This window comes from Vulpes vulpes, unplaced genomic scaffold (assembly GCF_048418805.1).
Source record: "Vulpes vulpes isolate BD-2025 unplaced genomic scaffold, VulVul3 u000000671, whole genome shotgun sequence".
NCBI lineage: Eukaryota > Metazoa > Chordata > Mammalia > Carnivora > Canidae > Vulpes > Vulpes vulpes.
Window position 1 is genome coordinate 615,033 of NW_027325801.1, and position 20,351 is coordinate 635,383.

Consider the following 20,351-nt stretch of genomic DNA (forward strand, 5'->3'; position numbering starts at 1 on the left):
GGGGGCGGGGCCTGCGGGGCGGGGCCTGCGGGGCCGGCCCCTCCCCTCCCGGCCTGACGGTGGGCGGGGCCAGCACGCGCAGGCGCGCGGCGGCCGGAGACGGGGCGGGGCCGGCGTGCGCGCGCCAGGGTGACGCGAGCGGGCGGCGCCGGCGGGAGCGCGCCCGTCGCAAGATGGCGGCGGCCATGCTAGGCCGCGGGGCCGTGTGTGCGCAGCGGGCGGCGGCGGCGGCGCTGCCCCGGCGGCAGGCGCGGCGGCGGCGCTAGCCCGGCCCTCGGCCCCGTTTCGCGGTCGTCACCTCTGCCTCTCCCCGCCTTGCCCGGCATGGATCTGCCCGTGGGCCCCGGCGCGGCGGGGCCCAGCAACGTCCCGGCCTTCCTGACCAAGCTGTGGACCCTCGTGAGCGACCCGGACACCGACGCGCTCATCTGCTGGAGCCCGGTGAGGGGCCGGGGCGAGTCCCCAGAGGGTGGGTGTGGGGCGGGGCCGGGGCCTGCGCTCGCTGCCGGCCGCTCCGCGCGCCGAGGGCCGCCGGCGGGGAGGGAGGCCTCTCCGGTCCTTCGCTCCCCGTCGGACCGTCGCGGAAGTGGGTCTGCCCGGAGAACAGGGCCCGGCCTCGCAGGCCACCGCCGTGCCCAGGGGACCCCCTCCGTTTTCTCAGATGAGTTCGAGGGCGGGATGGCCGGCGGCTCTTCGGGGAAAATTAGGACGCGGTGCGTGGACTGGAGGGCGTCGCTCTGGTGCGAAAGGGAGAGCCACGAAAACAGAAAGTAAAACGTCACAAAGTTCAGGTTGATCTCGAACCCACGGCCAGAGATACTGGAGCTGGGTCTCCCCGGCTCGCTTTGTTTTTCATCCCTCACAGGGCGTCTTTATTCAGGTCCCTGTCTTCCGTTGCTTGGCAGCGGCTTGTTTACAGGGTTTGGCCCTGCAAGACCGGACAGCTCCGGTTTTGCGGAGGTAAATCGGAGAGTGTGTCTGGAGTTGAAGATCGGAATCTGCTGTTCCCAGCCTGGCTGTGATGTCGTGTCCCGGGGAGGCCAGAGCCATACCCCGGGGCCGGCAAACGCGTGACCCCGAGAGAGGCCACGCTGGTCACGCAGAGCCTCTGGGTGCCTCCAAATATGCTTGACCCCTCGAGGGCCAACACGCTGGGTTTCTGACTTTACTAAGCACTTCCCTTTCGCTCTCTGAAGCCATTAGGAATGAAGAAGTGTTCAGGTCGAAGCTAAGTCTTGGCTTGTCTGTTTGCCCGGGCTTTGCTCTGCCTAAAGATTGTCTGGGAATAGGGGATCCCTGGGTGGCTCAGCAGTTTGGCATCTGCCTTCAGCCCAGGGCGTGACCCCCGGGGTCCTGGGATTGAGTCCCACGTCGGACTCCCCACATGGAGCCTGCTTCTCCCTCTGCCTCTGTCTCTGCCTCTCTCTCTCCTTCTCTCTGTGTTTCTCTTGAGTGAATAAACAAAATCTTAAAAAAAAAAAAAAAAAAAGAAGGGGAATAAAGAGACTAGGTATCATGCCGTGTTCTTACTGGAGACACTGTTTCAGTGATACAGCACTTGTGGGCACTCTCCATTCCCCAGTGCACTACCTGTTTCCTACCTGATGACAGGCAGCACCCTGAAGTGGGGAAGCATGCCATCCCCTCTTTCCAGACTTCGGATTTTTCTAACCAAAGGAAGTGACCACACATTTGTATCTTCCTTTATCTTCCTTCTTCCTCTTTTTCCTTCCTCTAACTTCAAGGAAACGCTCTTAACCCAGATCCGGGAGGGGCATCAGAGATGCCCTGGGATAGTCCAAGCCTAATCCTACTACGGTGATCTATCCCACCTGCTAGGGTGCCCTTTAATCTGCTTGCTTTTTCTGATTAAAGATTGTGAGGCATGTGGGTGAAGCATCCCCAGCTTTCTCTCCAGGACCCACAGCCCGTATCCTGGGCAAGGCTTTTGAACAGGAATGATCAGGCCTGTGACAGCCTTTGCTTACAGTGGCTGCTTATGTGGGTTTGTGTCGGGGGGCAGGGGGATGGGGAACCAGCCCAAGCATGAGTACGTGAACCTTCCCGTCTGTATGCGGGTCAGGCAGGACGTAGTAGTAGGGGCTGGCACTCACAATGAATACAGAAGCCAGACAGTAGCTCAGCAGTGGAAGGAAGCCCTTTCCAGGCCGGGTGGGGGGCTGCCAAGCTGCCTGGCTCAGAGACAGGAGATGGTCTGTACCTGTGGCCTTGATCAAAAAAGTCCACACAGGGTCTTCTGCAGACTTGTGGCCCAGAGTGTGACTCTCAGAAGCCTTGGGAAGCTCTGAGGTCCTTGGTTTTGGTGTCCTGTTCCCCCACCCCCACCCCACCCTTTGTTTTGAAAGTTTTCTCACAGTTCTACCAAGAGAAACTCACCATGTTTGACCCAGGGGACAACAGGCAGTCAGAGGTGTGGTGGCTGACTCTCCAGGCTGAGTACGGTGGAGGATGGGGTCTAGCCCCAGAAACCCTTGCCAGTGGGGCCAGGTTGGGACAGCACTGAGCTTCCTTTGCCCAGCATGACGGACAGACCACAGGTCACTGCCCCGTAGAGTTGTGTTGACCTACTGTCAAATTCTCCTACAGTTAAAGACGCACTGAATATGGCGTCTGAGGTGGATAAGCAAGGGTCTTTAGAGATGCAGCTGCCCCCCCCCCCCCCCCCCCCAGGTCCTGCGACTCTGCAGCTCCTGCTGCTCCTGCTGCTGCAGGGAGTGAACTTGGCCACCGGGAACACAGCCTAAGGGTGTGCCACAGCTCTCCTGACCTACAGCCTGTGCTTGTTCCCCTTGCCTCCCACCCCCACGGGTCTGTCCATGAATCAGACCTGTCTGGCCTAGGGATCAAGGCCAGGTGAGCCCGGAAAGTGCCTGATAGCACAGTTTAAGGAGGCACTTCTTTTTAGGCCACTGGGAGGCTGGGGAGCCCGAAGCGGGACTGTGCTCTGATCAGTGCAGGGCTCTTTCTAGGAGCAGGAACGGATCTAATAGGACTGTATGGAGGCAGACACCTAGGAACTGGAGGTCACCAAGGCCAGGGCCTGTCCCAGGTGGCCCTCGTGAGTGCCAGTGGCCAGAGGGTCACTCTGGAGGGGCTGGGTCTCAGGGTGGAGAGTCAGGGGCACAGCACTTCCCGCAGTTAGGTCATCAGCTCCCCTTGAGACCACTTGAATTGCTCTGGTCGCACCCATACACTCAGACTTGACCATGGACCATTTCCAGAGTTCCCATGACAGGCAGGGACACTCCTTCTCCCCTGACACTGAGTGTCCAGGTGAGGACCCGACAGGCCCTCTGGATCCTGCCCTTAGGGATGTCAGTGGAGCCAAAATGCTGAAGGAGCACCCCAGGTTACCACTCCCCAGTGGCAGGCCGGGAGGCATGCCGCAGGCCCGGACGCTCCCAGGGCCTCCCTGGAGCAGGGCTGCAGTAACAGCCGCCAAACAGTAGCCCAGCTGTGCTTATTCAGACCTTAGGTGCAGCGTGAGCCCAAGCCTTCTTGTGTATCAGTTTTCCTCCAGGGCCATCCAAGGAGGTGACAATTGGCCATCTTGTAGATAAGAACACTGAATCTCGGGCAGCCCGGTGGCTCGGCAGTCTAGCACCTGCCTTCAGCCCAGGGCGTGATCCTGGAGACCCGGGATCGAGTCCTGCATCGGGGTCCCTGCATGGAGCCTGCTTCTCCCTCTGCCTGTGCCTCTGCCTCTCTCTCTCTCTCTCTCTCTCTCTCTCTCTCTCTGTCATGGATAAATAAGTAAAGTATTTAAAAAAAGAAAAAAGAACACTGAATTTCAAAGACATCAGGAAACTTCACAAAGAAAGCTGGAGGTTGAAGTCCACTATCTTTCTGATGACCATCAGCTGTTGCTCCCTGACTGCCTTGCCAGGCACCCCAGGGTCAGGATGCTGGCCCCACCCCCACCTGCTTCTCTTAGTTAGACCCTAGCCACACCTGGACCGGCCAGCACTGCGGGGTTTCAGTCAGGACTGGATTTGGGATTTTTACATGAGAGTCCCCCTCACCCCTTCAGTAGAGACAATACACACATGGACGGATGGACGGATGAGACTGGCACAGACCTGTAAAGGACAGACTCTACACTGTGGGGTGGGGAGGAGGAACTCAGGGCACGAGGGTCTCAGGAGGGGGCTGGAGGTCTGAGCCATGGTGGCCTCCTTGGAGGGAAAGCAGGTGTCCCGTGTGGCTCACAATTCTTTATTAAAGGACCGGAAGGGGGCAGTGGGATGGACCCACTCTGGAACACACAAAGAGCTCCCATTGGGTATCACATGGGGGCTGGGCCAGAGGCCTCACACTCCATAGACCCCAGAACCTGCAGCTCTGGCTGTGGTTCTCCTCTGGATGGGGTGGGAGTGCTGTCTTCACAGGCAGTGAAAGGCGGAATGCCAACCCTCAAATGCTTCCCGGGCTGGCAGCACAGTAGTGCCACCACAGACCCCTCCCTTCTTGACCTGAAGGCCACGGAGTGATCAGAGTCACCAACCTGTGTGTGTGTTCCTTCGTCCGGAGATCCGTGCAGGGGCCAGTGGCCAGAGAGTAGGAGGGATGTGTTGGTGCCTGTGTCGCTGGGACTCGCTAAAGCTGACTTCAGCAGGAAGAACAGGATGTAATGGTGCAGCTGGTCTTACACTCAAGGACAAAAGTCAGGTGGAGGAGGAGGACCTAAGGGACCCTCCCTTTCTCGACCAGCCTCACACCTCCTGTCACCTCACTCTGCAGCCTGGGTTTCTCTGCTTCTGTGGCCACATGGCTCCAGACACGTGCCTACTGCTCCTCATGCCCATGTTCCTGGAACCCAGAGAGTGGTCAGCCTGCTGCATGCAGGGGACCAGGGCACATCACGCCCGACTAGTCTTTGGATGGACATTTGGGGGACGACGGTGTTCTGGGCAGATACTTGGAAAGTGCAGGTGGTCCCCCTCATGGAATACAGTGGTGGTTAACCCTTTGGGGTCATGGAGCCCTTTGAGAAAATACTCAAAGACAGAAGCCCTCTCTATATAAACATACATGCCTGCAGAATTTGGGATTCATTGTAGGGTGTTCCTAGTGCCATCAAAAATAAGGTCAGAGACTCCAAATTTACAGTCCGACTTGGCATTGAGACTTGCATCTCGGAGCACCTGGCTGGCTCGGTGGCTAGAGCATGCAACACTTGATCTCAAGGCCGTGAGTTCGAGCCCCATGCTGGGTGTAGAGTTTACTTCGGAAGGGAGAGGGGTGGTGACGCCTGAGTGGCTCAGTCAGTTCAGTGTCTGCCTTCGGCTTGGGTCATGATCCCGGGGTCCTGGGATAGGGCCCCACGTCGGGCTCCCCGCTCAGCGGGGAAGGCTGCCTCTCCCTCTCCCGCTGCCTCTCTCCCTGCTCATGCTCTCTCTCTCTGTCAAGTAGATACATAAAATAATTTTGTTTTAGAACGTGCATCTCGGGATGAGGGCATCACTCACCAGCCAGCAGTGGGGCACTCACTTCTCTCTGCTTCTCCATATTTCTAATCGTAGGCTTTCACTATACCAGAGGAAAAGCTGAGAGCACCCCCAGGAATCCCCCAGAGGCAGCAGAGAAGGAGGGGTCCTGAACCATGAGGCAGGGAGATAGAATGTCACGTTCTGTGAAGGTCTCACCAGAGACTTTCGAAACTCCGTAAGGCAGGGCTCGTGCGACATACTCAGTGTGGGCTTAACCCTTGAACAGTGTTCAGGATTGGAAAACAGGAAGGACAGGTAAGCCACACAGGTGCCCAGGTTTTCTGCCTGGAGGCGGTTTTCAGACTAACAGCCCAGCTTTGGAGAAGCTAAGGCAGCTAGAGTTTGCAAGGTGCGGTCAGGGAAGGGAGCCGCACTGAGACGGAGCCCCAGGAGTCTGCGCATGAGCCCCTTTGGGTCTTCAGCAGGTGCCGGTTCACCTGCCCGTAGGAGGAGACCTATGAAGCCAGCCTGAGAACCTTCTAGAGAAGGAACAGCTACTGAGGAGAGCTCACGCAGGGCGGTGAGTCACCTGAGCTCTCCCAGCCAGAGCGGAGGAGCCACCTGGGCGTGCAGAGCATTCCACAGAGGCTACAGCTTGGCAGTGGGACCGAATCAGGAGAGTCTGCCCCCGGTGCAGTGTGATCGAGTTTAGAGAGAAGCCTTGAAAGACCAGGCTGATCCCCACGGAACACTCTAGGGAGGAAGACCACACGACTAGACACGACGTAAAGACCTTCGTGTCCAGGGCCCTATCAGAAGCAACAGAGGAGCCACTTGGCAGGAGCGTGTGTCCTGTGACAAAGGGCAGAGTCATAGCAGTGTTCCCAGGGCTGAGGGGAACTAGCCAACAAAGACACTGAGACAACTGTAAAAATATTCCGAGTGCTCAAAGAAGTAAACCAAAACCATGAAGACAGCTGTGGAGGACAGAGAATAAAGTGTCAGTGGCACACGTATCCCAGAATTCCAGACTGTTCGTGTAGATACCCCTTCAGGGAGGTGTCACGTATCTTCCCACCTGTACTTGTGGGCTACACGTAGTGACTTTGTTCCGAGAAACGCAGAGTGGGAACAGGTGGGGGCAACGACAGCGAGACCCCTGACAGGGCCTTGTAGTGTGCGACCCGCCGTGACACGGCGAGGGCACTTACCGTCTGTGGTCTTCCCCTCCAAAAGCTTATATAACCTCACCTGGTCAAGAGGAAAAGACACAGGACAAATCCAGGTTGAGGGACATTCTACAAAATACCAGACCAGTGCTCCTCAAAACTCCAGGTCAGAAGAAACCAGGAAAGTCTAAGAGGTTGTCGTAGCCAAGAGGAATATAAGGACACATAACAACTGAATGTCATGTAACCCCTTGGATGATGTCCTGGGACAGAGCGGCGTAAGCTAAAAACTAAGGAAATCCGAATGAAATAGGGACTGTAGTTAATAATAACGTATGGGGGGATCCCTGGGTGGCGCAGCGGTTTGGCGCCTGCCTTTGGCCCAGGGCACGATCCTGGAGACTCGGGATCGAATCCCACGTCAGGCTCCCGGTGCATGGAGCCTGCTTCTCCCTCTGGCTGTGTCTCTGCCTCTCTCTCTCTCTCACTGTGTGCCTATCATAAATAAATAAAATAAAATTTAAAAAAAATAATAATAATAACGTATGGGTATCCACCCTTTTTTTTTTAAAAGCTCACGTTATGCCATCTTGCTCTTACAGAAGACCTACGTTAGTACCTGTTTCAGCTACTAAAAGAAATCCAAAAGGGATTTTCATTTTTACAAAAAGCGAAAATAGCATTCAGCATGTTTTTTGCAGCAAGTCATTGTAGAGGCAGTGCACGTTCCACGCGGCACGGGTGGCCCCGCCAGGCTCTTTCCTCAGGGGCTGTACTCAGCATCTCAGCCTCACACTGCTAGAGCTGTGCGCTGTGTCTGAGTACCTAGGACTTACCTCAACTTACTTTGTGCATCCATTTGCAAGGTGTGTTCTGTGGTATCAGAAAAGCCTAAGTGATTATTTTGGGGGGTCTGGGAATACTCTAAATTTTGCCATATTGATTAACAGTAATTCCTGGGACACCTGGGTGGCTCTGTGGTTGAGCGGCTGCCTTCGGCTCAGGGCGTGACCCCAAGATCCGGGATCGAGTCCCACGTCGGGCTTCCTGCATGGAGCCTGCTTCTCCCTCTGCCTGTGTCTCTGCCTCTCTCTCTGTGTCTCTCATGAACAAATAAATATATCTTAAAAAAAAAAAAAAACAGTTAATTCTTTGCTTTAAAAAATTTGGGTTATAAAAGATTTCATAGGAACACTCTACTTTCAGATAGCAGGGAAAACCTCTATATTGATTCATTACTTGTGACAAGTACACAATGATACTAATGGTTTGCAGGGCATGTGAGAACCCTGTACTATCCTCCCAATTTTTCTGTAAATCTGAAGTTACTCTAAATCCAAAACTTATTTGTATAAGTCACTGTCGGGGATTAACAGCAGATTAGAGGGCAGCCCCAGTGGCCCAGCGGTTTGGTGCTGCCTTCAGCCCAGGGATCCTGGAGACCCAGGATCGAGTCCCACATCGGACTCCCTGCATGAAGCCTGCTTCTCCCTCTGCCTGTGTCTCTGCCTTTCTTTCTGTGTGTGTGTGTGTGTGTGTGTGTCATGAATAAATAAATAAAATCTTTAAAAAAAAAAAAACAGATTAGATACTGCAGAAGAAAAGATCACTGAACTAGAGTTCTATGGTTATAGAAACCGTTCGCAGTGATGTCCAGGAAAACCAGACCAGACACTGAGCAGAGCCTCCTGGAGACAGTATCACACAGCCTGACACACAAGCGAGGTCCCAGGATAAAGGAGGAGGGAATGCTTAGATGTAACTATCCAAATTTTTGGAAAGCTGTGAACCCACAGATCCAAGATTTATAAGAACTTCCAAGGAAGGGGACGCCTGGGTTGTTCAGTGGTTGAGTGTCTGCCTTCTGCTCAGGTCATGACCCTGGGGCCCCGGGATTGAGTCCCACATCGGGCTCCCCGCATGGAGCCAGCTTCTCCCTCTGCCCATATCTCTGCCTCTCTCTCTCTCTCTCTCTCTCTCTGTGTGTGTGTGTGTGTGTGTGTGTGTGTGATGAATAAATGAATAAAATCTTTAAAAAAAAGTCCCAAGGAATCTACCCAAAAAAGTTACTAGGACTAACAAATGAGTTTAGTGAGGCCACAGGATTCAAGGTTAGTATATAAAAACCAATTCTGCTTCTACACACTAGCAATGAATTGTTGAACATGGAAATATTCACAATAGCTTCTAAAAAACCACAAAGCGGCGCCTGGGGGGCTCAGTTGGTTGAGAGTCCGAGTCTTGATTTCGACTCAGGTCGTGATCTCAGGGTTGAGAGATTGAGCCTTTATCGGACTCTGTGTTCAGCAAGGGGTCAGCTTGGGATTCCTCCCCCTTGGCCCCTCCCTCCCTAAAATAAGTAAGTAAATCTTTACAACACTCACACACGGTATGTAGCAGTTGTGTTACTTACTGCTGTGTAACCCATCGTCTCCAAACGTAACTGCTTAAAACAACGTCTCTGTTTCTGAGAGTCACAGACTGATGTGGACTCAAGGTCTCTCATGAGGTTGCAGTCATTTCAAGACTCAACTAGAGAAAAGAAACCTGCTTCTTAAGTGTTTGTGGCAGGTAACTTTTGTCAAGAGACTTGCATTGCTCACCACGCGAGCCTCTCCCTAGGCCGCCCGTAGCAGGTCAGCCCGCTTCTCTCCGAGCAAGAGATCCTAGAGAGCAAGAGCCCTAGGTGGCCTTAGTAACATGTTCTCCAAAACCATCACACCTGCTGAATGCTGGCGGTCACAAAGAACAGCCCTGGTACGAGCCCCCGTGTTGTTAAAAAGTTAGACAAAAACAGTTCCAAGAAAACTACAGACGAGTATCTTTCAAAACGCCTTCTATAAAATAGGAGCAAATCTAGCAATATATAAAAAAAAAGTAATGTCAAGGGTGGTTCAAGATTTTAAAATCAAGACAATATAATCCATTGTGTTAAATGAGAAAAACCACATAATCATATTATTTGCAGGAAAAACATTTGTCAAAATATGATGTTCAGGGCAGCCCGGGTGGCTCAGTGGTTTTGTGCCTGCCTTAGGCCCAGGACGTGATCCTGGGGACCCGGGATCATGTCCCACATCAGGCTCCCTACAGGGAGCCTGCTTCTCCTTCTGCATCTCTCTCTCTCTCTCTCTCCCTGTCTGTCTGTCTCAAATGAACAAAATCTTTAAAAAACAAAATATGAAAAAAATATATATATGATGTTCATTAAAAAATATCCTCTGGGGGATCCCTGGGTGGCGCAGTGGTTTGGCGCTTGCCTTTGGCCCAGGGCGCGATCCTGGAGACCCGGGATCGAATCCCACATCAGGCTCCCGGTGCATGGAGCCTGCTTCTCCCTCTGCCTATGTCTCTGCCTCTCTCTCTCTCTCTCTGTGACTATCATAAATAAATAAAAATTTAAAAAAAAAAATTAAAAAAAAATAAAAAAATAAAAAAATAAAAAAAATAAAAATAAAAAAATATCCTCTGGAAGCTAAGAATAGCGGGGAACTTATTCAGCCTAATTCAAAAGGCTCTACAAAGAAACTTACACCTAGCATCATACTTAATGATAGGAGAGCTTGAATATTTTTCCCCTAAGATCAGAATAAGGCACAATGTCTATTCTCGCCAGTTCTAGTCAACATTGTACTGGAAGGCCTGTCCAGTATTTGAAGACAAGAAAAATTAAAGGAATATGTTTTGGAGAGGGAGAAATAAGACCGGTCTTATTCATGGATAGCACGATTGTCTACACAGAAAATCCCAAGAAATCTACAAAAATACACCTAGAACTAGGGGTATCTGGGTGGCTTAGTTGGTTAAGCATCTGACTCCTGATTTCAGCTCATGTCATGATCTCAGGGTCGTGAGATAGAACCCTGTGTCGGGTCCAGGCTGGGCTGGGAGCCTGCTTAAAATTGTCTATTCCTCTCCCCTCTGTCCCTACACCCACACACACACACACACTTGCACATGCATGGTCTCTTAAAAATTTTTTTTAATTTTTAAAAATTAAAAAATACATACTCTTAGAACTAAACAATGAGTTTTGCAAGATTATTAGATACAAGGTCAACACAAAATCAATTGCATTTCTTTTTTTTAAGATTTTTTTTATTCATGACAGACACAGAGAGAGAGAGAGGCAGAGACACAGGCAGAGGGAGACTCAGGCTCCATGCAGGGAGCCTGATGTGGGACTCAATCCCAGGACCCCAGTGTCACACCTTGAGCTGAAGGCAGCCGCTCAACCACTGAGCCACCCAGGTGTCCCTCTAAACATATTTTGAATGTGTTCCTTGAAGTCTTGGTTAAATGTGATGTCTGTCACAGGCAGTTACTGTTTTTCTCTTTTCCCTGTGCATGGATCATACTTTGCTGTTTCTTTACATGTCTTTACATGTCTCATAATTTTGTAGAAAAAGTACATTTTAGGAGCGCCTGGGTGGCCCAGTTAGTTAAGGGTCTGCCTTTGGCTCAGGTCATGATCCCGGAGTCCTGGGATCGAGCCCCACATTGGGCACCCTGCTCAATGGGGAGTCTGCTTCTCTCTTTCACTCTCAAATAAATAAAGGCTTTAAAGATTAAAAAAAAAAAGAAAGAAAGAAAGAAAGAAAAAGTATATTGTAGGTAATGCTGTACTTCTGGATGACCACCCCACCCACCCTTGTCCTTTTTTTGTGGGGGGGGGGAGGGGCGTTGCTGGCTTGTAGGTTGCGTCAATGAGGTCTGTTTCTCTGTGTTAGTTCACTGGCTCGGGGTGTTACACCCAGACTGTAGGCTCTATAATTACTGCCTCATTGTTCTGTTGGCTTTGACAGTGCCCCAGGGCACAGATTGTTGAGAAGTCTGGTCTAATTACATTCAGGCAGTGGTGGCCTTTAAGTTCTGTCTGAGGTCTGTTCTGACCTGGGCGGGCTGTTAGCTGTCTTTGCTGTATGACCAAGCTGGCCTTGGTTAAGCCTTTTACTGTTTTTTTTTTTTTTTTTTTTTAAGATTTATTTATTTAGTGGGAGAGAGAGCATGCACACACGATTTGGGGAGGCACAGAGGGAGAAGGAGAAAGAGGATCTCAAGAAGACTCCCTGATGAACACAGAGCCTGACATGGAGCTCGATCCCATGACCCACAGATCATGACCTGACCTGAAATCAAGAGTTGGTGGACCCTCGACCAACTGAGCCACTCAGGCACCCCTCGAGCTTATTTTACTCCTAATTTAGAGGTGCTGTTGTTTTCCAGAGCAACCTTAGGCTTGAACTTTCTAACACTTTGGTTTCACATAAACGGAGTTTGCTTGGGGAGAACTTCAGAGTTTTCTTTCCTTTGGGCTGCCTCCCTCATGAGAACTCTCTGAGCCACTATTTTGGGCACTGGGCAGGGCAGTGGACTCTGGTCTTCCCGCTTGGCTCTCCCAACATGGATGCTGTACCCTACATGCTAGCTGGAGTGAGGGCAATCAGGGGGTGCCTGGGGTACAGCCTGCATTATATGGGTGGGGGCAAAATGGAGAAGCACCCACACACACCTCTTGGTTGCAGTCACCAGGAATTTAGCCTCTTGACCTTGTTAGACAGGATGAGAGATACTGGTGGCCTTCTCCTCTCAGTGAGATACAGTAAGTCTGAACTGGAAACAGAAGGGAGAGGAACCCCCACCCTCCTGGTCATGCTCTCCCAAAGTGTAGCATCAACCAAGGTGAACTGAGTGGGGAGGGAGCAGCTTGCAGCTCAGGTGCTACAGGCTCACTAGTCCTGCATAGGTTTAGTAGGTTTTTTTGAATAAATGTTTTCGTTTGTTGTATGCCTTTAGGATCATTTCCAGAGACTTTTTTTTTTTTTTTTAAGATCTTATTTATTTATTCTTGAGAGACACAGAGAGAAGCAGGCTCCCTGCAGGGAGCCTGATGTGGGACTTGATCCCAGGACCCTGGGGTCATGCCCTGAGCCAAAGGCAGACAGTCAATCACTGACCACCCACGGGTCCCAAGACTTTAAATGGTTTGAATAAGCTTTGTTTCACTTGGGAGTGGTTCACACTTGACATCCCGAATGGAAAGTTGCTCCTTCCTTTTCAAAGAGTAGTTTTGCTCCCTTTGCTCCCAGATACAGAATTCTGGGTAAACAGGTTTTTTTCTTTCAGCCATCCCAGTGCCTTCTGGCCCCCATGGTTTCTGATGAGAAATCAGCTGTTAATCTTATTAAGGGTCCTTTGTACAAAATGAGTCTGTTTCTACCTTTTTGCGTTCAAAATTCTCTCTGGATCTTTTCATCCTGTTTGATTATGAAGTATCTAGGTGTGAATTTCTTTGAGTTTATTCTGCTTAGAGTTTGTTTAGCTTCCTGACATTTTTCATCAAATTTGGGAAGTTTTTAGCCATTATTCCTCTGTCCTCTCCTGCTGGGACTCCCATTGTGCTTAAGCTGGTGTTTGGTGGTATCCCACAGTCTCTCAGTGCATTTTTCTTCATTGTTTTCTCTTTCTGTTCCTCAGACTGGATAATCTCAATTGACCCATCGTCGTGTTTGCCAATTCCTTGTCTGTGCTCAGATCTGCTTTCAAGCCCCTCTAGTGAGTTTTAGGCCTGAGTTGTAATACTTTTTAACTCTAGAATTCTGATTTGGTTCATTTTTATGATTTTGCTCTTTACTGGTACTCTATTCTCGGAGATATTCTCATACTTTCCCTTATTTCTTTAGATACGGTTTCATTTTAGTCTTTGAACATATTTGAAATAGCTGATTTAAACTCTGTCTAGTAAATCCAACTTCCAAGTTTACTTAGGGATGGTTTCAACTGATTGCTTTTTTCCCAGCGTATACACCGAGCCTTATTTCTTTGCATGTCTCATACCGTAATGAAAACTGGACTTTCAGTCGATATAACGTGGCACATGTTGGTTTCTGAACATCAGCTTCTCCTTCCTCCCCAGGGCTGTTGCTTTTGCTGTTTCTTATGCTGTCGGTGTTTGTTTGTCTAGTGACTTTTCTGAATTCTGGACAGTGTATGGTCTTCATTGTTCGTGACCACTTAAGTCTTTGGTTAGCTTCACAGGTACAGAAAGGGGCAGAAATTTCCTTTGATGCTTGGAACCCATAAGTGCCCCATTCTTTGCTGGGGGCTCTGAATTTATCAGGGTAAGCCTTCAGTGCTCAGCCGGGCAGCTGACGCCTCTACTTCATCCTCTGTTTGCTGCTGGTGCCTCAGAGTCAGCCCAATGTGCAAACCTAGGGCCTTTTCAGGCCTTACCTCATTCTTGATGCGGCCCCGCACGTGCACATGACTTCTGGATTCGCAGGAAGATTGGGGTTTTTTCAAAACCCCTCTCGATATCTCATTCCCCAGCTTTTCCTCTTAAGTTTCCTGGTTAGCCTGGTTTTTGCCGTAACTGCTATCCTCTGCCTTAGACTCAGAGTTGTTACATCCGCTCTTGATGGTATCAACATCCCCAGGGAAAAGGCTTTTTCTCCTGGGAGAGTTTGGGGTCAAATCAAGCAAAGACAGCCTTGCAAGTGGAATCTCCAGGGAGCTGTCAGACCAGTAAGATAGCAGATCTCTGGGAGTGGGGCGTTGAAGGAGCCCCGGCCCCATCGTCACCCCGGCTGCCAGGGAGCTGGGCTTCTGTGATCTCAGCTGCTGGCAGAGGAAGCGGGGAGGGGGCAAGTCAAAATACCACAGCGCTCAGCTCACTGGGTTACCGCGAGTGGAGTGGCGGGCGACCCGAGTGAAGCGCGGCGCCGGCTCTTGAATAAACGCTCCCCATGTTGCTGTCATCCCTTGATGGGTTTTCAGGGTTCTGAAAAAGTGCGCCCTAACACTTCTGCCAGTGTTGTCCTTAACGCTGCTTTGGAGGAGGAGGGGTCTTCAGAGTCCTTCCTCCCCCCCCCCCCCCCCCCCCCCGCGCACGTGTCACCTGGGGGCCCTCTGGCCTCGCGCTCCTACTCTTAGTGCCCTCTGACGGGAAGCCTTGCCGGTGTGCCTTGTAGACTCCCGCCACCCCCTCCCCTCCGCAATCCCTGTGCCTGCTCCAGGCCCCTGACCCTCCTGGTAGCTCCTGGACGTAGGTCAGAAAGGAGATGAAAGAAGAGTAGTGGGGTGACTCCGTCGGGACCTCCGTTTCTCGTCTCATGCCCACAGGGACGGGCCCGCGGTTCTGAGCACAACCGTGTTTCCCTCCAGAATGAATGACGTCAGGCTCCCATTGTCTGGGCTGCCTCACTTTGGGGTCTTAGCTGCTCGTGGGGGAAATTTGCTGGTTACCCTAAAGTCTGGGTCTGAAACGCTGTGTGTTGGGAACCTCTGACCCCTGGGGCAGGGCTTGCCGACTGGGACGAGCTGCCCACCTCTCGGGGGCGTGCCCGCCTGGCCAGCGGCGCGTGACTCCGCCCCGCGTGTCCCAGCAGAGCGGGAACAGCTTCCACGTGTTCGACCAGGGACAGTTCGCCAAGGAGGTGTTGCCGAAGTACTTCAAGCACAACAACATGGCCAGCTTCGTGCGGCAGCTCAACATGTGTGAGTACCCGCCCTCCAGGCGTGTGGGGCAGGGACGGAGGGCCGCCTCCTCTGAGGGTCTCTGCAGCCCTGCTGCCCGGTCCGGTGAAGGATGGGGCCGCGGGTTCTGACACCTGCGCTGGCCCGGAGGCGGACTGTGCACCTAGGGGGGCAGGCTCCGGTGGGCCTGAACCCAGGGTCCGCCGGGCAGAGTTTGTGAGCGCAGCCAGACACAGCCGCGTGTGGTCCGGGAATGCGGGGTCTCCCTTAGACCGAGAGCACCAGCCGCCGCGGGCCGTGGCGTGACCAGAGCCGCGCCGGGCACGGCCCTCCCCCGGGGTCCTCCCCACGTCCCTCAGCGGGGCAGCGGCCAGGCTGTAGTTGGGGTCTGGTCCCCAGCCCTGAGGCAGAGCCGCCCCCACCCCGTCACATGCAGACGGCTTCCGGAAGGTGGTGCACATTGAGCAGGGTGGCTTGGTCAAGCCAGAGAGGGACGACACTGAGTTCCAGCACCCGTGCTTCCTGCGTGGCCAGGAGCAGCTCCTTGAGAACATCAAGAGGAAAGTGACCAGCGTGAGTAGCCAGCCTCCCTCTCTGCCTCCTCAGACCTTCCTCCAGGCCACGCGGGCCAGCAGCGTCCGCTTCCTGTCCTGCTGGGCCTGTCGCTGCTGAGGGCAGCTGGCCCCCTGCCCCCGCTTGCCCGCCGTGGGCCCCCTTGCCCAAACCCCAGCAGCCACCACGTGAAGGCCCCTCTCCAGACACCAGTCCCTTGGCCTTGGCGCTGCATCCCAGGCCCTCCCTCTTCCCGGGAACCCAGGTCTCCACACTGAAGAACGAGGACATAAAGATCCGCCAGGACAGTGTCACCAAGCTGCTGACCGACGTGCAGCTCATGAAGGGGAAGCAGGAGAGCATGGACTCCAAGCTGCTGGCCATGAAGCAGTAGGTTCCCTACAGCGAGTGCAGAGGGGCCACCAGGCAGGGGAGATGGTGGGACGAGAGGACCCGGCCAGGGGGTGGGGGGGGGACCTGAGGAAGGTGCAGGCCTTCAAGCCAGCCATGTCCTGGGGCCTCCTCCCACCAGCCCTGCCTCCCACGGTTCACGGCACAGGCTCCCAGGCCTTCTGCTCTCCACATGTAGTTAGGTTGGGACTTGAACTCCCTTCTGGGAGACAGGGTCCACCCCCCGGTGTTCCTGCCCTAACGGGCAGAGCTGGGCTCCTCCCACTCGCCGTGTCATGCAGCCTCACCGCTGGGTCTCCACGGCCCATCGAAGCACCAGCCCCGGGGGCCCCAGGAAGCACAGCCTAGAGTGGCTGTCCTCATGACTCCAGGGTCACAGAAGCAGCTCCTGGGCTCTGACCACCCTCCCATTGGGGTCCCTCAGAAGCCAGTGGCCCTGTGACACCTGGAGATGGGGGCCAGGTGAACTTGGCCTCCCAGGACGTGGGTCCCTCTCAGGACAAGGCCAAGGGGGTCAATTCCATGTCAGTGAGACATTCAGGGGGCGTGGCAAGGCCTGCTCACAGCCCCACGCACCCCCGTTGGGAAGATGGTGCTCCAGTGGCACTCATACCCCTTGAAGCCCCTTCTCAGCCATTCCCAGGCCCCGTGACGGGCCCTGAGCTCCCTAAAGGCCCACGACAACCCCCATCGGCCACTCTGCAGCCTGAACAGCTGGGCTGCACCGTACCCCTGGCCTTCCCGCCTCGCCTCAAGTTCAGGGGGCAGACACTCGGGTTGTGTGCCCCCACAGGGGTCTCCTCCAGGATCCTGGGGTGCACCCAACATGCCCCTTCCTTGGGAGCCTCACTGCCCTCCACCTGTACCTCTGTCTGTCCCGCCCTGGCCGTGTGGCAGGGCACCGCACACATGACCCACACCTGCGGGGGGTGGAGGGGTGTCTGCGGAGCCCCCCAGTCCTGCTGACCGCACCCGGTGTGTTACAGCGAGAACGAGGCCCTGTGGCGGGAAGTGGCCAGCCTGCGGCAGAAGCACGCCCAGCAGCAGAAAGTCGTCAACAAGGTGCGCGGCGGGCCCCGGGGAGCGCCTGCGGGTCCCGTCCTCGGCTGGGCTGACTGTGCCTTTCCCCCCGCAGCTCATCCAGTTCCTCATCTCCCTGGTGCAGTCGAACCGGATCCTGGGGGTGAAGAGGAAAATGTGAGGCCCCGGGGGCAGGGGGGCTGCTCCTCAGCTCGGGGCCCCCAGCCACCCTGTGTCCTCTTGGCTGAGGCCTGGGTGGCCGAGGCCCGGGGGAGGCACCTGACCCGCCCCTTCCCCCCACAGCCCCCTGATGCTGAACGACGGCAGTTCGGCACATTCCATGCCCAAGTATGGCCGGCAGTACTCCCTGGAGCACATCCACGGCTCGGGCCCCTACTCGGTGAGCACCGGGTGCAGCAGGCCTGGCCCGGGGGGGGCGCGGGCAGGCGCCGCTGCGGCTCCTGCCACATAGGTCACCTCCCTTTGATGGCAGGCTCCTTCCCCGGCCTACAGCAGCTCCAGCCTCTACTCCCCAGATGCCGTCGCCAGCTCCGGACCCATCATCTCCGACATCACCGAACTGGCCCCCAGCAGTCCCTTGGCCTCCCCGGGCGGAAGCGTAGACGAGAGGTGGGGGCCTCGTCGTCCTCCCACCCGTCGGGAGAGGGGTGGGCTCACAGAGCCAGCTCCTGATGTGTGTGCCCCCACGCGCAGGCCACTGTCCAGCAGCCCCGTGGTACGCGTCAAGGAGGAGCCCCCCAGCCCTCCTCGGAGCCCCCGGGTGGAGGAGGCCAGTCCTGGACACCAGTCCTCCGTCGTGGAGATACCCCTGTCCCCCACCGCCCTCATTGACTCCATCCTGCGGGAAAGCGAGCCTGCGCCCGCCGCCCCAGCCACACCCCTCACGGATGCAGGGGGCCGCCGCCCCTCACCCTCGCCCCCGCCTGCCCCGGCCCCTGAGAAGTGCCTCAGCGTAGCCTGCCTGGACAAGTGAGTGCCCCCCACCCACCTCCACCACAGCCTCTGGAAGCTGGGACTGTCCTGGAGGGGCTGCTACAGGGTGGTCGTCAGGCGGCGGGCACACGGTCGCTGGGGGACGTACCAGCAGACCCGGCCCTGAGCTCAGAGCTTGCTGGGCCCACGTCCCCAGGGTCTCAGGAGCCAAGGGGGTGTGGCCCCGCAGGCCTGTGACACCTGCTCTCTGAGCCACTCTGGCTGCTGCTGTCACCCCTTCCTGCAACAGGCCACCGCACCTGTCCTGCTGCCCAGCAGGGGGCTTGCCCCAGAGGCCAGGCAAGCAAGGGCGGGGGGGCACGGAGTCCACCTGGCCCCCACCTGCAATCGGGGGGCTCTTGTCTTTGTATCTTGCAGTTTGGCTCGCGCTCCACAGATGTCTGGGGTCGCCCGCCTCTTCCCCTGCCCCTCCTCTCTGCATGGCCGAGTCCAGCCAGGGTTAGCGCCGTCCCCACTGGGGAGGGAGGAGGGCTCCGCCAGAGCTCAGGCCCCTCCCCAGCCTCGGACCAGACCCTGGCCTGGCCATGAGCACTCGGCCCCGCCCGGTGAACAGGCGCCGGGCCCTCTGCAGCGGGGGCAACCCCCACCCCAGGCTCTGGGGCCCGAGCCAGTGGCCCAGGTCGCCGACTGACCAGGATGGGCCTCCCAGCCTGGCAGCTGCCACCGGTGCAGACGGGGCCCTGGCTGCTGTGCGCACTGGCTTTCTCGCGGGGCGGGGAGGGGTGGGGCGGGGCCCCAAGGACACCACCCAGAGTCGGCCTGGTGGCCGCCCGTCTAGTGGCCCAGGGCCTTCTTGGCCACAGCCTCCTGACCCAGGCCTCTTTCCCAGCATGCACGGGGATGGACACGCACACACACACGCTCACACACACGACGGACCAGCCCTCCGCACCCTGCTGCAGTTCCCCCTCCCCGTCCCTACCGCCTTCCAATGGAAAGGCAAGACCTTGTCAAGCCTGGAAAACTGCCCCCAGCCCGTCCTGCACACTGAACCCCTCCTGCCCCCTCCCCACCGCCACGTTGGCCCAGTGTGAAGTGCCGCCAGAGGCCTTACTGGGCCTCACGGTGACACGGCCGGTGGCGTGGCCTGAGCTACCGTCCCCGCCATGGCCGAGGCCCTGGCCCTTTCCCGCACACGCTGTGCAGCGGGGCCCCCCCCGGGAGCCCAGGCAGGGTGGGGCGTCGCAGCGGGCAGCCCCTCTCTGGATGGCGGGTGTGAGCACCGGCAGGAAGGCATCCGGCTGGGGGTGCCTAGAGCCCCACTTTACCTGCCCCACCCACTCCGGCTAGGACGGAGCTCAGTGACCACCTGGACGCCATGGACTCCAACCTGGACAACCTGCAGACCATGCTGACAAGCCACGGCTTCAGCGTGGACACGAGCGCCCTGCTGGACGTGAGTCCCTCCCCTCCCCTCCCCTCCCCTCCCCTCCCCTCCCCTCCCCTCCCCTCCCCTCGCGGGCTGCGGGTTCCCAGCGTGGCCTGACTGCCCTCCCTCCCCGCAGCTGTTCAGCCCCTCCGTGACGGTGCCCGACATGAGCCTGCCCGACCTTGACAGCAGCCTGGCCAGCGTGCGTAGGCGGGGCGGGGGACAGGGGCGCGGGGCGGGGCGGGCCGGCGAGCCGGAGCCTCACTCTGCCCCCTGCTCCCCAGCAGATCCAGGAGCTCCTCTCCCCCCAGGAGCCGCCCAGGCCTCTCGAGGCAGAGAACAGCAGCCCTGACTCAGGTGAGCCAAGCCCCGAGCCCCTGCCTGCCCCGCCTGTGCCCCCCACACCTGTGCCCTGACCCAGCCCCCACCCCCAGGGAAGCAGCTGGTGCACTACACGGCGCAACCCCTGTTCTTGGTGGACCCGGGCTCCGTGGATATGGGAAGCAGCGACCTGCCCGTGCTCTTCGAGCTGGGGGAGGGTTCCTACTTCTCCGAGGGGGACGACTACACAGATGACCCCACCATCTCCCTGCTGACGGGCTCAGAGCCCCCCAAAGCCAAGGACCCCACTGTCTCCTAGAGGCCCCAGGAGGAAGGCTGGCCGAGGGCTAGGCGTGGACCCTGGTCGGCAGCAAGGGCCGCAGCCCTGTGCGCCTGGCTGGCTTGAGGCTTTACAGCCACCTTGGACTGACCAGCACTGCGGGGGTTCAGTCAGGATTGGATTTTGGGTTTTTACACGAGAGTCCCCCTCACCCCTTCAATAGAGATATACACACACACGGACGGACGGACGGACGAGACTGGCAGAGACCTATAAAAGGACAGACTGTA

The 20,351-nt window shown here is 56.0% G+C and overlaps 1 protein-coding gene across 4 annotated transcripts; it reads left to right on the top strand.

Moving 5' to 3' along the window:
• Nucleotides 1–147: 147 nt before the first annotated feature.
• HSF1 (heat shock transcription factor 1) lies at nucleotides 148–20,351 on the top strand. Of its 4 annotated transcripts, none has more exons than XM_025987535.2 (14): nucleotides 148–441; nucleotides 15,007–15,115; nucleotides 15,531–15,667; nucleotides 15,912–16,036; nucleotides 17,044–17,119; nucleotides 17,193–17,254; nucleotides 17,381–17,477; nucleotides 17,571–17,707; nucleotides 17,792–18,067; nucleotides 18,449–18,529; nucleotides 19,382–19,487; nucleotides 19,597–19,662; nucleotides 19,748–19,817; nucleotides 19,895–20,351. In XM_025987535.2, the coding sequence occupies exons 1-14, from the start codon at nucleotides 325–327 to the stop codon at nucleotides 20,098–20,100; spliced, it is 1,665 nt and encodes a 554-aa protein (XP_025843320.1). In that variant the 5' UTR covers nucleotides 148–324; the 3' UTR covers nucleotides 20,101–20,351. The 4 variants fall into 4 exon arrangements, with proteins under 4 accessions (XP_025843320.1, XP_025843323.1, XP_025843319.1 ...); XM_025987534.2 differs by having other exon boundaries at nucleotides 159–441; nucleotides 19,745–19,817; XM_025987538.2 differs by lacking the exon at nucleotides 18,449–18,529 and having other exon boundaries at nucleotides 154–441.